Raw genomic sequence first — 19,755 nt, 5'->3', positions numbered from 1 at the left:
TGCCAGCTCACCACTAAGCTCTTTTAATAATTTTGGGTGTATCTCATCAGGCCCCTGTGACTTATCTGTCTTCACCTTAGACAGCAAACTTAGAACATCTTCCTCTGTAAAGATGCATGCATCAAACGATTTAATAGTCATTCTTTCTAGTGGAGGTCCTTCTCCTTTTTCTTTTGTAAAAACTGAACAGAAGTATTCATTAAGGCAGTCGGCTAGCCCTTTATTCTCTTCTACATACCTTCCGTTCTTTGTTTTTAATTTAGTTATTCCTTGTTTTAATTTCCTTTTTTCATTTATATATAAGGAGCTATGCTGGTGTCAGGGAGCGGGGTAAGTATAACCTATATGAGGTACTCAGGCATTGGGGGTGTCACTATAGAGGTTGGATAACCCCTTTAACATCCAAAATGCCTCACGCTCCAATAAGCATTAGATCACCCCCTCTGCTAAAATCCATCAGGGAGCTGCTTTGACAGCTTGGTATGTAGGCATTATCTCTGAACCGACAGCTCATAAATACTTATTAAGCTAAATAATCATTCTGGTAAGTGTATGGCTTAAATGAGTGTTTGAGCTGTCAGGAGTTCACAGATAAGGGCTACGGATCGAAGCGTCTGGGTAGCTCCATGACAGATTCCCTGTAAAGCAGAAAGAAAAGGCTGTAGGAGAAAAATGGTTGAAAAAGTTTAATAAAGACTAATTTAAAAGTGATTTTTAGCCTAAAATGAGTAAAAGGCAATGATAAAAAAAAAGGGGCCACAAAGGTTTCCATAGCCGTTAAAGGAGTTGGCCCCTCTGTTAGCACTTATTAAAACTATAAAGAAAGTAGGGAGATTTTACACTTACTACTATATCTTCTTAAGCAGATCTGCCTGGTTTTCCTGCTATTGGCAGCCACGCCCCCTCCTGTCCTGCTCTCACCACGCCCCCTCCTGTCCTGCTCTCACCACGCCCCCTCCTGTCCTGCTCTCACCACGCCCCCTCCTGTCCTGCTCTCACCACGCCCCCTCCTGTCCTGCTCTCACCACGCCCCCTCCTGTCCTGCTCTCACCACGCCCCCTCCTGTCCTGCACTCACCACGCCCCCTCCTGTCCGGTCCATTCCTGCACGTGCCATAGAAGAGCTGACTCCATGCCTGTCTGGGTCCTAAAGCACCCTGCTTGTATCAGAGATGCTTTCCTTCTGTGACTGGCACTCCTGGCTGTGCAGGGCTGGCAGGGGCTTAGCAGGGACACTTGTTAAAAGCTAAAATAAAGAAACTTTTGCAGGAGGAAGGGAGACTGAGGGGAAGCTGTGATGGCTGATCTGAATGCAGGCTCTACCCCCTCTGTTTCCCCTGTACTGAGAGGATCCTGCCAACATGTGAGGATGCAGCAGAGCCAGGGAAGCGCTGTGGACCACAAACTGTGAGCAATCCCAGTGTCTGTCCTGTTTAGGGTCCATTCACACTTCTGTAGTGTATTGCGGATCCGCAATACACCTGGCCGGCATCCCTATAGAAATGCCTATTCTTGTCCACAATTGCGGACAAGAATAGGACATGTTCTATTTTTTTCCGGAGCTGCGGACCGGAAGATCAGTGGCGCGCTCCGGAAATGCAGATGCGGAGAGCACATAGTGTGCTCTTCGCATCCATTACGTCCTCCCCATAGAGAATGAATGGGTCTGCGGAACGGATGCTGAGCCATTCTTACGGACGCGTGAATGGAGCCTTATGGCCCCTCTGCACTGTGTTCTTATCACAGACATGATATTACAGTTCAGGAGCTTTAACCCCTTGTGAGCTGTCAGTGATATCAGCAGCAGTCACTGGTCTCACCATCTATAATTGTGTGCCCTCTCCTTCCTGCACTCTGTATATGGTGATATGTGACCCCTGTACACTGTATACAGTGATCCTTGCTAACAGTAGTCCACGAGTGCCGCCGGAAGTCCTCTCTGGCCCCATTCACTTTAATAGAGACGGGTCGGAGATGTGGCCGCAGCACGGCAAACATACCGAGAGGCGGCCGGACAGAAAACGCGGCGTGCTGGGCATCAGTGAATGTGAATGGGGCCGGAGCGATCTTCCGACGGCACTCGTGGGCTAGCGCTAGCGTTCCCCTGGCAGGAGAACAGCCTGCCAGACCCTGCCAACGCTAGTGTGAAAGTAGCCTTAGACCCCATTCACACGTCCGCAATTTCGTTCCACATTTTGCAGAACGGAATTGCGGACCCATTCATTTCCGTTCCCGAAAAAAATAGAACATGTCCTATTCTTGTCCGCAATTGCAGACAAGAATAGGCATATTCTATTAGTGCTGGCAATGTGTGGTCCGTAAAATGCGGAACGCACATTGCCGTGCCTGTGTTTTGTGGATCCGCAAAACACGTTACGGACGTGTGAATGGAGCCTTAGTCATGTGATAGACAGACAGGATGCTCCTCTCTGTGAGCAGATCGATTTGTACAAATGTATTCATCAGAGCTCTTGTGCAACAAAGACCTGTCCCCCCGCTCAACAGCCCCCTCCTCCGGCGGTCCATGCACCTAAACAGAAATCTATGACCGCTCAGAGCTGCCGGGGATTTCTGGCTTTATTTGAGTCAGAAAACTGGCGAAAATTAACATACATTTTTTAGGGGCAACTGGTCACGCCCCCCTCCCTGCCATTGTCACGCTTTTTTTTTTTTTTTTTTTTAAAGGCACAGTAAAAAAAAGTCGCAAACACTACTTTTTAACGCCACTTTTCAGAAACAAGGGAAATGATAAATCTCCCCCTCTATTCATTCTGTTCATGGCTTAAATCCAATGGTGCAACTAGAAATGACTAGGCCCGACAGCATGTTTATGAACAGGGCCCCTCCCCCCCAGTAACATATGTATGACACATTAGCATCATATTCCTGTGTGCTGCTGGGACGGGCGTAGTTCCTATTGCTATGTCTGTACAGCAGTTATTCACTGATGACTGAGCTATTGATATTATCTAAGGGGCTCTTGTCTCTATGGAAACACAGGTGGGCGGGGATGTCATGTGACTGCTCCTCTGAACATGCTTGCTGCAATGCATGCTGGGATTTTTACTTTCACTTTACAGCTGCTCCTCCCACACAGTCGGTCTGAGGAAGCTCCTCCAGGGAGGCGCCTCATGGAGAACAGGTTAGAAAAATGATATATAGCCAGTACATGTCACATGATAGAAATACTTCATGGTTTTGACTATTGTCTGGGGCACTTTGGATACTTTTGATACTTAGGGTGGCCAACCCCTTTAACTTTAACATTCCTGTTTGCTCTTACAAGTTAAAGGAGTATTGCGGTAGGTAGAAGTTATCCCCTATACACAGGGTTTACAAGTGTCAGACCCCTGTCGATCTGAACTTAATGGCCTGTCCTAAGGATGAGCCATAGGAAGGACTTCCTGTTAGCATCTTATGTCTAATCTTACCCTATAATCGGAGTCTTTAAAGGAGTAGCTCGAGTGCCATAAGTCGGTGCTGGAAGTACAGTACATAGCGCCATCCATTGTGTAGTGGATGGAGCTGGTCACTGCAGTGGCACTAATGCTGCAGTAAGCAGCTGATTAGCGAAGGCGCTGGGAGTCCGATCCTTGCCGATCAGATATTAATGATTTATCCATCAATATAAAGGGACCGGAAAACCTCTTTAATAGGAAGTATGGAGAATTCCCATATGCTGCAGTAGTATACTATTGCAGCCTGCGGTATAAGTGATGAAATGATCACTTTTTCAAGTCCCCTAGGAGATCTAAAAACAAAATGTTTTCAAAAATATTTAAAAAACTAAAGGAATTAAAAACCCACACCCCTTTACCAATTTTACATATAAAAATAAATGATAAAAAAAATTGACGTGGTATTGTTGCATCCAAAAATGTCTGAAATAGTACAGTGAACGTTGTAATGGAAGAAAAATCAAAATGCACAAATTGCCGATTTTTTTGTCACTGCCTCTGGGAAAAAAAAACTGAAAAAATATTGATCTAATAGTTATACGTATCCCAAAATAAATAAAACAAGTACTATAAAGCTCTGTAGAAAGAAAATGATGGGCGTCAGAATGCAGTGCAGCAAAAAAAAAAATAATAATAATTGTTTTTCAAATATTTTTAAAAGTAGTAAAACTATATAAATTTGGTATTGCTATAAGAATTCTGGTCCACAGAATAAGGCCATCATGTCCTATCTAGCACACCACCATAAAAACAAAACTCAAAGCACAATAGTAGAATTGCGTTTTTGTTTTTAATTTCACCCCACAAAGGAATTTTTCCCTTTTTTGCTAATGCAAGATATGGTAAAAATTCAGCTTGCAAAAACATGCCCTCATACAGCTATTAGAATGGAAATGTAGAAAAGTTATGAAAGCTGGGGAAGAGAAAATGAAAATCTGAATATTGGCCAGGTTCTGAAAGGGTTAATGCAATTAGCAGAAAATGTAAGGAGTGTTGTATTAATGCAGGGCTCGACAAATCCCAGGCGCCAGGTCGCCATGGCGACCAGGAATTTAGTCCTGGCGCTTGGGTATTTGTCAGCCCGTTTTCAAAGGTGCCTGGGCAATGGGTGCGGAGCTGCCGTTCTGTCCGGAGGCAGCACCGTGTGAAACAGCTCCGTCACAGCACACAATAGCAGAGATGCTGGCAGCAGGGAGGGGAGGGGCTCGGGAGGAGGAGTGTAATCTGATCCTAGAGTGGAAGCTGCTTCTGCCAGCCCCTCCCCTCCCCGCCCACCAACCAATCAGAGCTGAGGCAAGGCAAGCACCAGCAGCTCTGAGCCGTCTGTACAGGGAGTTAGAATAGAAATGAATCGAATGAGTCACAAGTTAAAAGAATCTAAAGATCCGACTTATAGTGACTCATTCGATTCATTGAGTTAAAAGAACAGTCAGTCAGACTCTAGAACAGTTTACACTGAGGCTGTGCTGATGCTTTTGCAGCAGTGATGTGACAGTGACAGGACACAGTTCAGATTACAGTGTGAATTAACCCTTTAGGATCAAATTGGCTTCTCAAGGAGATCTATATGTTAAAGGCATCCCTTCTTCTGTCTCATTCAGTAGCTATAGAACTAAGGGTACTTTCACACTTGCGGCAGGATGGATCCGGCAGGCTGTTCACCCTGTCGGATCCGTCCTTCCGCTGTTTCGCCGGACCGCAGCTCTGTCCCCATTGACTATAATGGGGGCAGAGCTCTGGCGCAGCACGGCAGTGCATGGTAAAAGTACTGCATGTCCAACTTTTTAGTCCGGCGGCCTCTCACCGCGAACTGCCATGCTGCACCGGAGCTCCACTCCCGTCCCCATTATAGTCAATAGGGTCCGGGGACGGAGCGGCGGTATATGTAACATGGTATACAGCATTATTGGGGGGGCTCTATGGAGAAGTGGGGGGGGCACTATGCGGGCACCTACTGGGGGCTTTATGACGCGGCTCCGCCTGGCTCCTAACTTTTTTAGCTGGCTCCTAGATTCCAAGGAAATTTGTCAAGCCCTGTATTAATGCATTGAAAAATCTATACTTTTCCGGCATGACTAACTGTGGACAGGTCTTCAGCCATACTTCCTTCCACAGATTTGCTGGGCTTCACTAAAAAGGTAAGACAACCCCTTTAAGGCCTTATGCACACGGAGTACCTTCCGTTTTTTTTTTGCGGACCCATTGTGAGCATGAGGCCTAAAACGGATGAACATAAGTGAAGGAACAGGTATACAAGTAATGCTTTTACCACCTCAAGACATACAATGTGTATAAATGTAGGTGATGGGTGACTTTTTTTCTGATCATCCATCGTGTACTCTCAGGAGTCCAGCTTGATACCTAGAGAGTTGGATGATTTGTGATCAACAGCAATTAGTAAGGCATAAACGATGGATGCTGGTGGCGGTAGTACTGTGCAGTAATTATAGCAACACTAATAATCAGGCTCACAGAACACTGAAATATTCACTTGGGATTACATCTCTCATCTGTTTTGAGGACATGTTAAATCAAGCTTTAGCTTATATGTAATTTTATTTTTTCTTATTCTTATACACATCAAAGAACTTTAGTTCCCAGAATTTCCACATATTAACTACAGATATATCTAGAACTTACTAAGAGTTGATTTTTTTAGGACTGTTATTTCCTACAGGAAGTTGTAGGAAGGTGTGCCTAATTTATAGAGAGTTGAATGTCTCTTAACCCCTTAAGGACACAGCCTTTTTTCACCTTAGGACCAGGACATTTTTTGCAAATCTGACCAGTGTCACTTTAAGTGCTAATAACTTTAAAACGCTTTGACTTATCCAGGCCATTCTGAGATTGTTTTTTCGTCACATATTGTACTTCATGACACTGGTAAAAAGAAGTAAAAAAAATAATTCTTTTTGCACAAAAAAATACCTAATTTACCAAAAATTTGGAAAAATTTGAAAATTTCAAAGTTTCAGTTTCTCTACTTCTGTAATACATAGTAATACCCCCAAGAATTGTGATGACTTTACATTCCCCATATGTCTACTTCATGTTTGAATTATTTTGGGAATGATATTTTATTTTTTGGGGATGTTATAAGGCTTAGAAGTTTAGAAGCAAATCTTGAAATTTTTCCGAAAATTACAAAAACTTAATTTTTAGGGACCAGTTCAGGTCTCAAGTCACTTTGCGAGGCTTACATAATAGAAACCACCCAAAAATGACCCCATCTAAGAAACTACACCCCTCAAGGTATTCAAAACTGATTTTGCATACGTTGTTAACCCTTTAGGTGTTGCACAAGAGTTATTGGCAAATGGGGAGGAAATTTGAGAATTTCATTTTTTGGTCTAATTTTTCATTTTAACCCATTTTTTCCACTAACAAAGCAAGGGTTAACAGCCAAACAAAACTCATTATTTATGGCCCTGATTCTGTAGTTTACAGAAACACCCAATATGTGGCTGTAAACTACTGTACGGCCACACAGCGGGGCGTAGAGTGAAAGGTGCGCCGTTTGGTTTTTGGAGGGCTGATTTTGCTGGACTGTTTTTTTGACACCATGTCCCATTTGAAGCCCCCCTGATGCACCCCTAGAGTAGAAACTCCAAAAAAGTGACCCCATCTAAGACACTACACCCCTCAAGGTATTCAAAACTGATTTTACAAACTTTGTTAACCCTTTAGGTGTTGCACAAGATTTAATGGAAAATAGAGATACAATTTCAAAATTTCACTTTTTTGGCAGATTTTCCATTTTAATATTTTTTTTCCAGTTACAAAGCAAAGGTTAACAGCCAAACAAAACTCATTATTTATGGCCCTGATTCTGTAGTTTACAGAAACACCCCATATAAGGTCGTAAACCGCTGTACGGGCACACGGCAGGGCGCAGAAGGAAAGGAATGCCATACGGTTTTTGGAAGGCAGGTTTTGCTGGACTGTTTTTTTTTACACCATGTCCCATTTGAAGCCCCCCTGATGCACCCCTAGAGTAGAAACTCCAAAAAAGTGACCCCATTTTAGAAACTACGGGATAGGTTGGCAGTTTTGTTGGTACTAGTTTAGGGTACATATGATTTTTGGTTGCTCTATATTACACTTTTTGTGCGGCAAGGTAACAAGAAATAGCTTTTTTGGCACCGTTTTTTTTTGTTATTTACAACATTCATCTGAAAGGTTAGATCATGTGGTAATTTTATAGAGCAGGTTGTCACGGACGCGGCGATACCTAATATGTATACAATTTTCTTTATTTATGTAAGCTTTACACAATGATTTCATTTAAAAAAAAAAAAAAAATGTTTTAGTGTCTCCATAGTCTAAGAGCCATAGCTTTTTTAGTTTTTGGGCGATTATCTTAAGTAGGGTCTCTTTTTTTGCGGGATGAGATGACGGTTTGATTGGCATCTATTTTGGGGTGCATATGACTTTTTGATTGCTTGCTATTACACTTTTTGTGACGTAAGATGACAAAAAATGGCTTTTTTTACACCGTTTTTATTTTTATTTTTTTACGGTGGTCACCTGAGGGGTTAGATCATGTGATATTTTTATAGAGCCGGTCGATACGGACGCGGCGATACCTAATATGTATACTTTTTTTTTTATTTACCGTATATGCCGGCGTATAAGACGACCCCCAACTTTTACACTGAAAATATAGAGTTTGGGATATACTCGCCGTATAAGACTACCCCTTTTTCAACACACAGCAGTACATTACTGCATCCCACCACCATCCCTGGGTACCTCTGCCATCCCTGAATCCCACCACCATCCCTGGGTACCACTGCCATCCCTGCATCCCACCACCATCCCTGCATCCCACCGCCATCCCTAGATACCACCGCCATCCCTAGATACCACCGCCATCCCTAGGTACCACCGCCATCCCATGGTATCACCACCATCCCTGCATCCCACCACCTTCCTTGTCCTGCCTCCCAGACCCTAAACATGTGCCACCTATACCCTGAACATGTTTTTGTTATGTTATTCTTCATATTCACATTCACATATGCACATCTGCGCCGCACTTAGATACGCCGCACGGAGATCTCGCACATGCGCAGGAGCGCGATGCGAGCGGCCGGGAGGATGGCGGTACAAGGAGCATACAAGGTACAGAGCAGGGGGAGGCATACAAGGTACAGAGCAGGGGGCGGTATACAAGGTACAGCGCGGGGGGGCATATGCCGTGGGTTACATCGCAGCTCTCAGCTGCTGGGGATACAAGGCAATAGCCCGGGCTCTCTCTGTTGATAATTCGGGCGTCCCGGCACTGCAGCGCCCGCCATACCCGGCGTATAAGACGACCCCCGACTTTTGAGAAGATTTTCATGTGTTAAAAAGTAGTCTTATACGCAGGAATATACAGTATGTAAGTTTTACACAATGATTTCATTTAAAAAAATAAAATAAAAAATCATGTTTTAGTGTTTCCATAGTCTAAGAGCCATAGTTTTTTCAGTTTTTGGGCGATTATCTTGGGTAGGGTATGATTTTTGCGGGATGAGATGACGGTTTGATTGTTACAATTTTGGCGTACATGCGACTTTTTTGATCACTTTTATTACCTTTTTTGGGAAGTAAGGTGGGCAAAATTTAAATTTTATCATAGTTTTTTATTTTTATGGCGTTCACCGTTCGGGTAAAGTAACATGACCGTTTTATAGATCAGGTCGTTACGGACGCGGCGATACCAAACATGTGTAGGGAATTTTATTTTTTTCATTTTTAATCAGTGATAAATGTACGGACCACTGTATGGAAAGGGTTAAACGGCTGACATCGCATCGCAGATTTCAGCGGTTTATACCAGGGTGCCAGCAATGTGCTGGCACCCTGGTATACCCACTAGATGCCAACGATTATTCAAGGGGAGGCGCACCGCCCGCAACCCTCCCCTGCACCTCCCACCGGGCTAAAATCACTCGGGGGTGCAGGGGGAGGGATACAGATCTATTTTAGGAATACTAAAGTTTCCGCAGGGATCAGAAACTGCAGAAATCGCAGCAAACCGCAGGTCTGAATTGACCTGCGGTTTGCCGCGATCGCCGACATGGGGGGGTCACGGGACCCCCCCGCGCATTTAGCCTAGGTGCCTGCTCAATGATTTGAGCAGGCACCGGGTTCCGATCACTGCCAGCCGCACGGCAGTGATCGAAAATACACAGGGCGTACATGTACACCCTGTGTCCTTAAGTACCAGGGCACAAGGGCATACCTGTACGCCCTATGTCCTTAAGAGGTTAAAGGGGGTCATCCCATGATTAATGTAAAAAAGGAAAATCATATAAAATATACTACATGACAACCTCTTTCTAACAAAGCTAGAACCAGCCCTGTACCTCACATGGATCCAGAGATCTCCACATTCATTGCTGCACTTCTTCTGCTAGATTTATATCAAGCTGGCAGCTCGGGGGAGTGTCTTTTCTGCTGAAGCTCAGGGGGGTGTCTCAGCTCTCCCTATCACAGCTCAAGGGGCGGTTGAAGGATGGAACTGAACGTGTACGACTGTCTCAGTGAACAGGACAAAGAAATAAGAAAAAAACAAAAAGCAGACTGTGTTACACATACATTTTATTGAATAACTAAGTTTAATTACATGCAATTGCAAAAATATTCGAATCCAGGTGCTGGTTTGAAAACTGTAGAATAATTTTTGTGGGACAACCCCTTTAATAAATGTGTCACCTTGTGCTGTCTATGTGCCACAAACTGAAATCCATGCCAGCTATAGCTATGGTAGCATAAATTAAAGTAAATGTGTCGTTCAGAGAAGGCTCCATCCCTTCTGCTTATTCCCATTTACTTAAAAAAAAATGTGAGCAGCAGAAAATCGGAGACAGTTGCAAATTCTTGTACAAAATGCCTGTTGCACAAAAAACTGCAAGCTTTGTACGCCAGAAAAATCATCCCAGGTTTTCTGACAGATTAGAGTTGATCAGATTATTGTCAAGGGAGCTTTTTAACAAGTAGGGATTGTCCAAAGTGTAAAGCTCCCTCAAGCTGTTTTAGTGTACACAATGCTTGGGTATGCTTATCAGAAGGAATGTAATGAGGGCCAGATTTGGGCTGGTCGGGGTAGGCATGGAAAATTAGAGCTGCACAGGATGCTATTTTGTTATGCACCTTGATTGATATTTATAGTATCTCTATAAAGGGCAAAAAAAGTGTCCATTTAGAGTGCAACCACGAAAAAGGTTAGCTGTTACACCAAGTGCTTATGGCTCCAAAGCTCAGGTTGGAAATGGTAAAGAACATGGGAAAAAGATAAACACAAACATATAAGAAAAGAGGAACAAACAAAAAATAGAAAAATAAAAAGGGGAAGACAGAGAGATGCAGTAGAAGAATCCAAAGTCAATTCAAGACCTATATTTGCAGATATCATATCTGGAGATTATTATCAGAATTTTTACTATATACTATACCTTGCCTTGTATCAAGAATTACGGTAAGTCACTTGAGCCAGTAGGCTAAGGCTACGTCTACACGACGACATTTGCCGCGCGACAGATAGGGCACAACTACACTGCAACATTTGTCGCGCGACATTTTGTTGCACCAATGTTGCACGACAATTTTTATAATGGCAGTCTATGGTGTCGCACTGCAACATGCAACATGCAGCGACTGCGACGCGACAGTCGCAGAAAAATCCATCTCGAATGGATTTTCTGCGACAGTCGCAGCATGTTGCAGTGCGACACCATTGTCTGCCATTATAAAAATTGTCGCGCGACATTGGTGCAACAAAATGTCGCGCGACAAATGTCATCGTGTAGACCTAGCCTAAGTCCACACCTGTATCAGAGATGCAGTTTGGGGCCTTCGTTGCAAATAAAAAAGTCCCGTAGGACATTTTCTGCTAAAAGAACGGACTCCTGGACGGAAACCAAATAGACCCCATTATGGAGCCTGTTCGGTTCAGTTATGTTCTGGATCCCACACTCCTGTTATTTTTGTTGTTCTGCACCTATAACAGAGCAGAATTATGGAACTTGATAGCTCTGGTGTGAACCAAGTCTTACAAATGTCAGACTACTCATTTAGATCATCTGCGTAGTAAAGACTGGGGACTACACAAAGTCTGTACAAGCCGAGGCTATAGACCATGAGTGTTTCATCATACCAAGTCGACATGACAATGCATCATATGTTATTTTATATGCTGTGGCATAAAGCCTAGAAATCGTTTTTATAATTGTGTGTGAAATAGTTTGTTTGAAGTGGTAAGTACATCATTTAGACTTGTAAATGAATGTGCCCCTGTCCGTTCTCTGGCATTGCTCTGTGTATGTGACCAGTCAGCAGTGCTCCTCACGTCTTATGTGTTTGGTGCTTCCAGGGCCTTAGAATGCAGCCAGAGTGGAGATGGACATGTCTGGCCCTGTTTCTTGTTTGCTTGACAACTGCAGAAGTCAGTGACAAAGAAGAGGATAATGAGGATGATGTGATAGACACCACAGAAACCAATGGAGAAGAGCATAAGAGTTATTTAGAGGTAGGAGCTGCATATTTTCTACACTGTGGCCCAGATTTATTAAAGTATTGGCACCTAAAATCTGCTTACAAAGTGGCACAGCTAGGGTTTCTACACTTTTTTCCGACAGGCCCCAACCCTTTTGGAGCATAAGTTGCACCATTATGTTCCCCAATGCACCACGTTTCTGGTGTCAAGTTCTTTCTGAGAGTAAGCCAACCAATAATTTTTATACAGTCAACGAAAAGTGATTATCGCTGCACCAGATTTATCATCCAGCCTGAGCCCCTCTGATAATTCTGGTGCAGGTCTAGACTGCCTAAGTTCTAAGCTTGCCTTGGTCTTCAGTGTCTGAGCAGATCTGGATATATATCGCAGAGATTGGCTGCAAATGATGGATCTTTTTGTGTGTTCCGTATGGTAGCTGTCCCATCTTAGGCATGCTGGGTGACCTGTAGTTTTATGGTAGACTGATGTTTGTATGGTGGTGGTGTTAATAAGTATAGTTCTATCCAGAAAGTGTATCTGGGATTTTGAGTAGCTAAGAATGAGATTGATGGTTGGATGGAAGTTGTTGAAGTTTTTATCCCGCATGTTGATAAAAATTCCTCCTCCAATTTGGCCATAAACAGGGTGGCATACAGGAACGACATTTTACTGCCCATGGTGCTTCCCATACATTGAAGGTATATATTATTTCAAATGAAAAGTAATTATGTTGAAGCACATACCTGATTAGTTGTAAGTTTGGTTCTGTGGATATCTTGTTCTGTTGAAGGTAGTGTTGACATTCAGCTATGTCATCCTCGTGGGGGATGTTGATTCTACATCCATTATTGCCAGTAGCGATGAGCCAAGTTTACAAAACTTTGATTCGGCTGCTTCTTCAAATTTCACAAAGAAATTTGCTTAGTGATGACTGACTTCAGTGATTGCACCTTCCCCCCCCCCCCCATCCCGTCATTGAACCCCTCAGATGCTGCATTTATCGCTGATAAAAATTAGGGCTTTGAGGGGTTAATCGGTTATAAAAAAAAAAAAAAACTCACCTCATCCATTTGAGCGCAAAGAGGCCACCTCGGCCATTTTGATTGAAGATCCCATGCGAAATATCTCGTGCAGCGCGTAATGACATCATCAGGCTGATCGGTGTCGTGATGTCATATGTCACCGCGCACAAGATTTTGCGTGGGATCTTCAATCAAAATGACTGCGGCAGTCTCTTCACGCTTAAATGGATAAGGTGAGTAAGGTTTTTTTTTTTTTTTAATGCCATTTCAGGCAAAATTGATTCATTACCAGGAAGCGCGAGGAAATGTGGCTTCACGGTGAATCGAATTTTGCCCGAAATCCGGATCGATGTCCACTTTAGATACTTCCATTTGCTCAACACTAGTTGCCAATATTGCACCCTCTGATAGTAGACCTAGGGCCGAGAGTTTGTAGAGAATGTCCATGACCTTAATCTGTAAACTGTTAGCAACACTCAGAAGATGACCTGTTAATAACTTGACAAGTTTCATAGATTCATGTACTTGAGAATTTCCTGAGTTGTGAAGATTCTTCACTATATATCTGCTCAAATACTTTTTAAATACTGGTCCTCTGTAAGGTTTCTCAGAAAGTAACATGCTGTCCACCAATACTCTTCATAAAATATGTAGAATTAGCTGCTCCTGAATCGTGTTGAAACTTATAACAAGTATTATTTTGTTCATAGCAGGTTATGTACCAGACACCTGTGCCCAGTGGTGAAGTGTACTTCTCTGAGACATTTGATGATGGATCTTTGGATAGGTATGTTGCTTTCGAAGGTCATATGCTGTACTGGTGGCTCAGTTGGTAGCAATATGTGGCCAGAATCTGCCGGCAACAAGTGAGTGGTGGTTTGTGATTTCTTTAAGGTTTACTACTTTTATCCCAGGCTTCCAAAATGTAGATTTGATAAAGTATATGGGTCCATACATTATATGTACCTTCATGTACCTCAGACATGTCACGATTCCTTTTCTTACTGACATATGGAATTTGTAGGAAAAGTAGTTTTATCACATGTTGTATTAAGGAAGTATTGTGTCAATGTTATAGAGATTTCTTTCTCTCATGATTTATTCTGAATCTGTGATTAAAAAATGCTGGCAAATATTGATAAGAATGGGTCAATGGCACAAGTCAAATATGCCATTGAAATCTTTATGACACTTATAGTGCACTATTATAGTGTGCGCTTGTCAGCAGGGGACGTTCAACTTTAACATATTATCCACATGGACAGGTCATTTGCATTTGAGGCATTGTCTCTTTTCTTCAGGTTAATTGTACATTGTAAAATCTGTGCTGTGGTCTTCTTTAATTTGTCGGGGACACAGGACGAGAATACTCCTCCTGAACAGCGGGTACATCCTGCATTAGGACAAGCATTCTCATCTTGCAGTTAGCCCTCTTCCCCACATGTGCTGTTGCGATCACCGGCAGGGGTCCGGCTGTTACTGGCAGCCGGGCCCCTGCTGTATCCGCCAGCATCGGTGAAAACACTGATGCAGGCAGAATAACCCGCAATAAAAAATTGGAAATTTCAAGTAAAAAGAAAAAAAAGCGCCCTTTCCCATAATCAAGCCATATATAAAAAGAAGACATATTAGGTACCGCCACATCCTTAAATACAGTTGCAAGAAAAAGTATGTGAACCCTTTGGAATGATATGGATTTCTGCACAAATTGGTCATAAAATGTGATCTGATCTTCATCTAAGTCACAACAATAGACAATCACAATCTGATTAAACTAATAACACACAAAGAATTAAATGTTACCATGTTTTTATTGAACACACCATGTAAACATTCACAGTGCAGGTGGAAAAAGTATGTGAACCCCTAGACTAATGACATCTCCAAGAGCTAATTGGAGTGAGGTGTCAGCCAACTGGAGTCCAATCAATGAGATGAGATTGGAGGTGTTGGTTACAGCTACCCTGCCCTTTAAAAAGCACACACCAGTTCTGAGTTTGCTTTTCACAAGAAGCATTGCCTGATGTAAATGACGCCTCGCACAAAAGAGCTCTCAGAAGACCTACGATTAAGAATTGTTGACTTGCATAAAGCTGGAAAGGGTTATAAAAGTATCTCCAAAAGCCTTGCTGTTCATCAGTCCACGGTAAGACAAATTGTCTATAAATGGAGAAAGTTCAGCACTGCTGCTACTCTCCCTAGGAGTGGCCGTCCTGTAAAGATGACTGCAAGAGCACAGCGCAGACTGCTTAATGAGGTGAAGAAGAATCCTAGAGTGTCAGCTAAAGACTTACAAAAGTCTCTGGCATATGCTAACATCCCTGTAAGCGAATCTACGATACGTAAAACACTAAACAAGAATGGATTTCATGGGAGGATACCACAGAGGAAGCCACTGCTGTCCAAAAAAACATTGCTGCACGTTTACAGTTTGCACAAGAGCACCTGGATGTTCCACAGCAGTACTGGCAAAATATTCTGTGGACAGATGAAACCAAAGTTGAGTTGTTTGGAAGAAACACACAACACTATGTGTGGAGAAAAAGAGGCACAGCACACCAACATCAAAACCTTATCCCAACTGTGAAGTATGGTGGTGGGGGCATCATGGTTTGGGGCCGCTTTGCTGCGTCAGGGCCTGGACGGATTGCTATCATCGAAGGAAAAATGAATTCCCAAGTTTATCAAGACATTTTGCAGGAGAACCTAAGGCCATCTGTCCACCAGCTGAAGCTCAACAGAAGATGGGTGTTGCAACAGGACAACGACCCAAAGCATAGAAGTAAATCGACAACAGAATGGCTTAAACAGAAGAAAATACGCCTTCTGGAGTGGCCCAGTCAGAGTCCTGACCTCAACCCGATTGAGATGCTGTAGCATGACCTCAAGAAAGCGATTCACACCAGACATCCCAAGAATATTGCTAAACTGAAACAGTTCCGTAAAGAGGAATGGTCAAGAATTAACCCTGACCGTTGTGCACGTCTGATCTGCAGCTACAGGAAACGTTTGGTTGAAGTTATTGCTGCCAAAGGAGGTTCAACCAGTTATTAAATCCAAGGTCCAAGGGTTCACATACTTTTTCCACCTGCACTTTGAATGTTTACATGGTGTGTTCAATAAAAACATGGTAACATTTAATTCTTTGTGTGTTATTAGTTTAAGCAGACTGTGATTGTCTATTGTTGTGACTTAGATGAAGATCAGATCACATTTTATGACCAATTTGTACAGAAATCCATATCATTCCAAAAGGTTCACATACTTTTTCTTGCAACTGTATATATTACATGATCTACCCCATCAGATGAACGCCATAAAAAAATAAAAACTGTGCCAAAATAAAAAAAAATTGGTCACATTGCTTTACAAACAGTGTAATAGCAAGTGATCAAAATACTATGTATACCAAAATGGTACCAATTAAAAGGTCAGCTCATCCTGTATGAAACGAGCCCCATTCAATAAGATTGGCAGAAAAATATAAAGCTAAAAAATATGGCTCTATGAAAATGGCAACACAAAAACAATATTAAAAAAAATGCTTTTGTGTAATATTGCAGAAATAAACCCCCAAAAAACAACATATTGGGTATTGCCGCCTCTGTAACAACCAGCTCTATTAAAATAGCACATGAGCTACCCATACACACCATATGAATACCATAAAAAAAGTAAAATACAGTGTCAAAATAGCTTTTTTTTTGGTCACATTGACTTCCAAAAAGTGTAATAGCATGTGATCAAAAAGTACTATATACCCCAAAATGGTACCAATAAAAATGTCAACTCATCCTGCAAAAAACAAGCTCCCACACAAGACAACCAAACAAAAACAAAAAATATTTGGCTCTCAGAATATGGCGACACAAAAACCATATTTTTTTTAAATGCTCTGTGTAAGAGTAGTAAGAACATAAAAAAAATATATAAAATTGTTATTTTTGTTATTGCACTGACCATCAGAACAAAGAGAACGTCATTTATTTATTTTTTTCTGCACGGTGTACGCAGCAATAACAAAACCCAGAAAGCAGTGATAGAATTGCTGCCTTTTGTTTATCCTGTTTCCAAAAAGCGAAATAAAAAGTGATCAAAAAGTTGTATGGTTCTAATTTGGGGCACAATCATGATGAGCCACATGTAGGTTGTTTATAAAACCAGGAAGCATGGCATAATAATAAGAGGGCATGCATTTCACAGTGGCACACAATGGGCACAACACATTAAGCATTGAGATTGCATATCTTTGTAAAAATTGCAATTTGTGCCCTCTGCTGTGAATTAATTTTTGCAGAACATCTGTTGTCAAAATGTTCAATGCACCCCTTGGTACTTACTGGGTGGGGTGGGGTTTCTAAAATGGGGTCGCTTCTTGGGTTTTCATATTTTTTTTATTTCACCTCAAAGCCTCTGCCGTTGTCGGCCAGTGCTGTATAAATCACCAATGTAGGACTGAAATGCGCATGGTGCTCTTTCTCTTCTGATCCCTCCCATGTGCCCATACAGCAGTTTATGACCACATATGGGGTATTGCTGTACTCAGAAAGAAATGGGTAACAAATTATGGGGTCCTTTTTCTCCTGTAACCCCTTTAAAAAGTGTAATATTTCATTTTCACCACTAAATGTTTTTAAATTCTATGAAATGCCTATTAGGTCAAAGTGCTTACTACACCCTATTAAAAATTCATTGGGGCTGTAGTTTCCAAAAAAGGGTCACTTTTTGGAGGTGCAGCAAAATCTGCCCTCCAAAAGTATATTGCGCTCTTTCTTTTGAGTCCTGCGGTGTGCCCATAAAGCAGTTTATGACCATATATGAGTTGCTGCTGTAATCAGTAGAAATTGCGTAACAAATTTTAAGATCTTTTTTTCTCATGTTACCCCTTGTGAAAATTAAAAATCTGGGGCTAAATCAACATTTTATTGGAAAAATAAAATTTTTAGTTTTAACAACCAAGTGTTTCTAAATTCTGTGAAACGCCTGTGGGGTCAAAGCAATCAGTACACTATTCAATAAATAACTTGAGAGGTGTAGTTTGGGGTCACTTTTGGGGGGTTTCCACTCTATAGGTACCTCAGGGACTCTTTGAATGTGACATGGTGCCTGAAAACCATTCCAGCAAAGTCTGCCCTTCAAAAACCATATGGCGCTCCTTCCCTACTAATCCCGTCCGTGTGCCCAAACAGCAGTTTACGTTCACACATTGGGTATTTCCGTGTTCAGGAGAAAATGCTTAACACAATTTGGGGTGCTTTTTATCCTGTTACCTCTTGTAAAAATGAAAAATGAGGCTTATGCAACATTTTATTGGAGTTAATGAAATTTTTTTATGTTAACAGCCATGTGTTTCTAAATTCTATAAAACACCTGTGTAGTCAAATTGGTCAGTCCACCCTTCAGTAAATTCCTTGAGGGTTGTTTTTTCCACTGTATGAGTAACTTAGGGTCTCTTCAAATGTGACACAGTGCCCAAAAACCATTCCAGCAAAATCTTCCCTCCAAAAAGTATATGGCGCTCCTTTCCTTCTGAGCCCAGCAGTGTGCCCATACAGCAGTTTACAACCACATGGGGTGTTTCTGTAAACCGCAGAATCGGGGTAAGGCCTCTTTCACACTTGCGTTGTCCGGATCCGGCGTGTACTCCACTTGCCGGAATTACACTCCGGATCCGGAAAAACGCAAGTGTACTGAAAGCATTTGAAGACGGAACCGTCTTCCAAATGCTTTCAGTGTTACTATGGCACCCAGGACGCTATTAAAGTCCTGGTTGCCATAGTAGGAGCGGGGAGCGGGGGAGCGGTATACTTACAGTCCGTGCGGCTCCCGGGGCGCTCCAGAATGACGTCAGAGCGCCCCATGCGCATGGATGACGTGATCCATGTGATCACATGATCCATGCGCTTGGGGCGCCCTGACGCCACTCTGGAGCGCCCGGGGAGCCGCACGGACGGTAAGTATACTGCTCCCCCGCTCCCCGCTACACTTTACCATGGCTGCCAGGACTTTAGCGTCCCGGCAGCCATGGTAACCACTCTGAAAAAGCTAAATGTCGGCTCCGGCAATGCGCCAAAACGACGTTTAGCTTAAGGCCGGATCCGGATCAATGCCTTTCAATGGGCATTAATTCCGGATCCGGCCTTGCGGCAAGTGTTCCGGATTTTTGGCCGGAGCAAAAAGCGCAGCATGCTGCGGTATTTTCTCCGGCCAAAAAATCCTGAACGGATTTCTCTCCATTCAGAATGCATTAGGATAATCCTGATCAGGATTCTTCCAGCATAGAGCCCCGACGACGGAACTCTATGCCGGAAGACAAGAACGCAGGTGTGAAAGAGCCCTAATAAATATTAAGGTTTGTTTTGCTGCCTTAAAGGAAAAATTTATTTAAAATGAAAAATCTGCAAAAAAAAGTTAACTTCTGAAATTTCACCTCCATTTTCGGTTAATGAAGTTTATAAAATCAGTTTTGAATAATTTGAGGGATATAATTTCTAAAATGGGGTTATTTATGAGTGGTTTCTACTATGTAAGCCCAACAAAGTGACTTCATAACTGAATTAGTCCTTAAAAAAGTGGGTTTTGGAAATGTTATCTTAAAAAGTTGTTCTAAAATACTAAGCCTTCTAAAGTCCTAAAAAATAAAATGACATTTACAATATGATGCCAACATAAAATAGACATATGGGGAATGTTATTTGATAACTATTTTATGAGGTATCACTATCCGTCTTAAAAGCAGAGAAATTCAAATTTTATAATTTTATTTCCAAATTGTCCATAAATTCTTTTTTTCT

General features: G+C 42.3%; 1 protein-coding gene across 1 annotated transcript in view; it reads left to right on the top strand.

Moving 5' to 3' along the window:
* The first annotated feature begins 11,825 nt into the window (after window positions 1-11,825).
* The window catches only part of CLGN (calmegin), a 40,502-nt gene continuing 32,572 nt past the window's right edge, over window positions 11,826-19,755 (top strand). Inside the window, exons 1-2 of the mRNA XM_040418475.1 lie at window positions 11,826-11,972; window positions 13,675-13,748. Coding sequence (XP_040274409.1) covers window positions 11,826-11,972; window positions 13,675-13,748 — 221 coding nt within the window. The remainder of the gene's footprint in view (window positions 11,973-13,674; window positions 13,749-19,755) is intronic.

The sequence above is a fragment of the Bufo bufo genome, chromosome 2 (assembly GCF_905171765.1).
Source record: "Bufo bufo chromosome 2, aBufBuf1.1, whole genome shotgun sequence".
In the NCBI taxonomy this organism is placed as follows: Eukaryota; Metazoa; Chordata; class Amphibia; order Anura; family Bufonidae; genus Bufo; species Bufo bufo.
The sequence above is the reverse complement of the archived record's forward strand: the minus strand, read 5'-3'. Positions and strand labels throughout refer to the sequence as shown.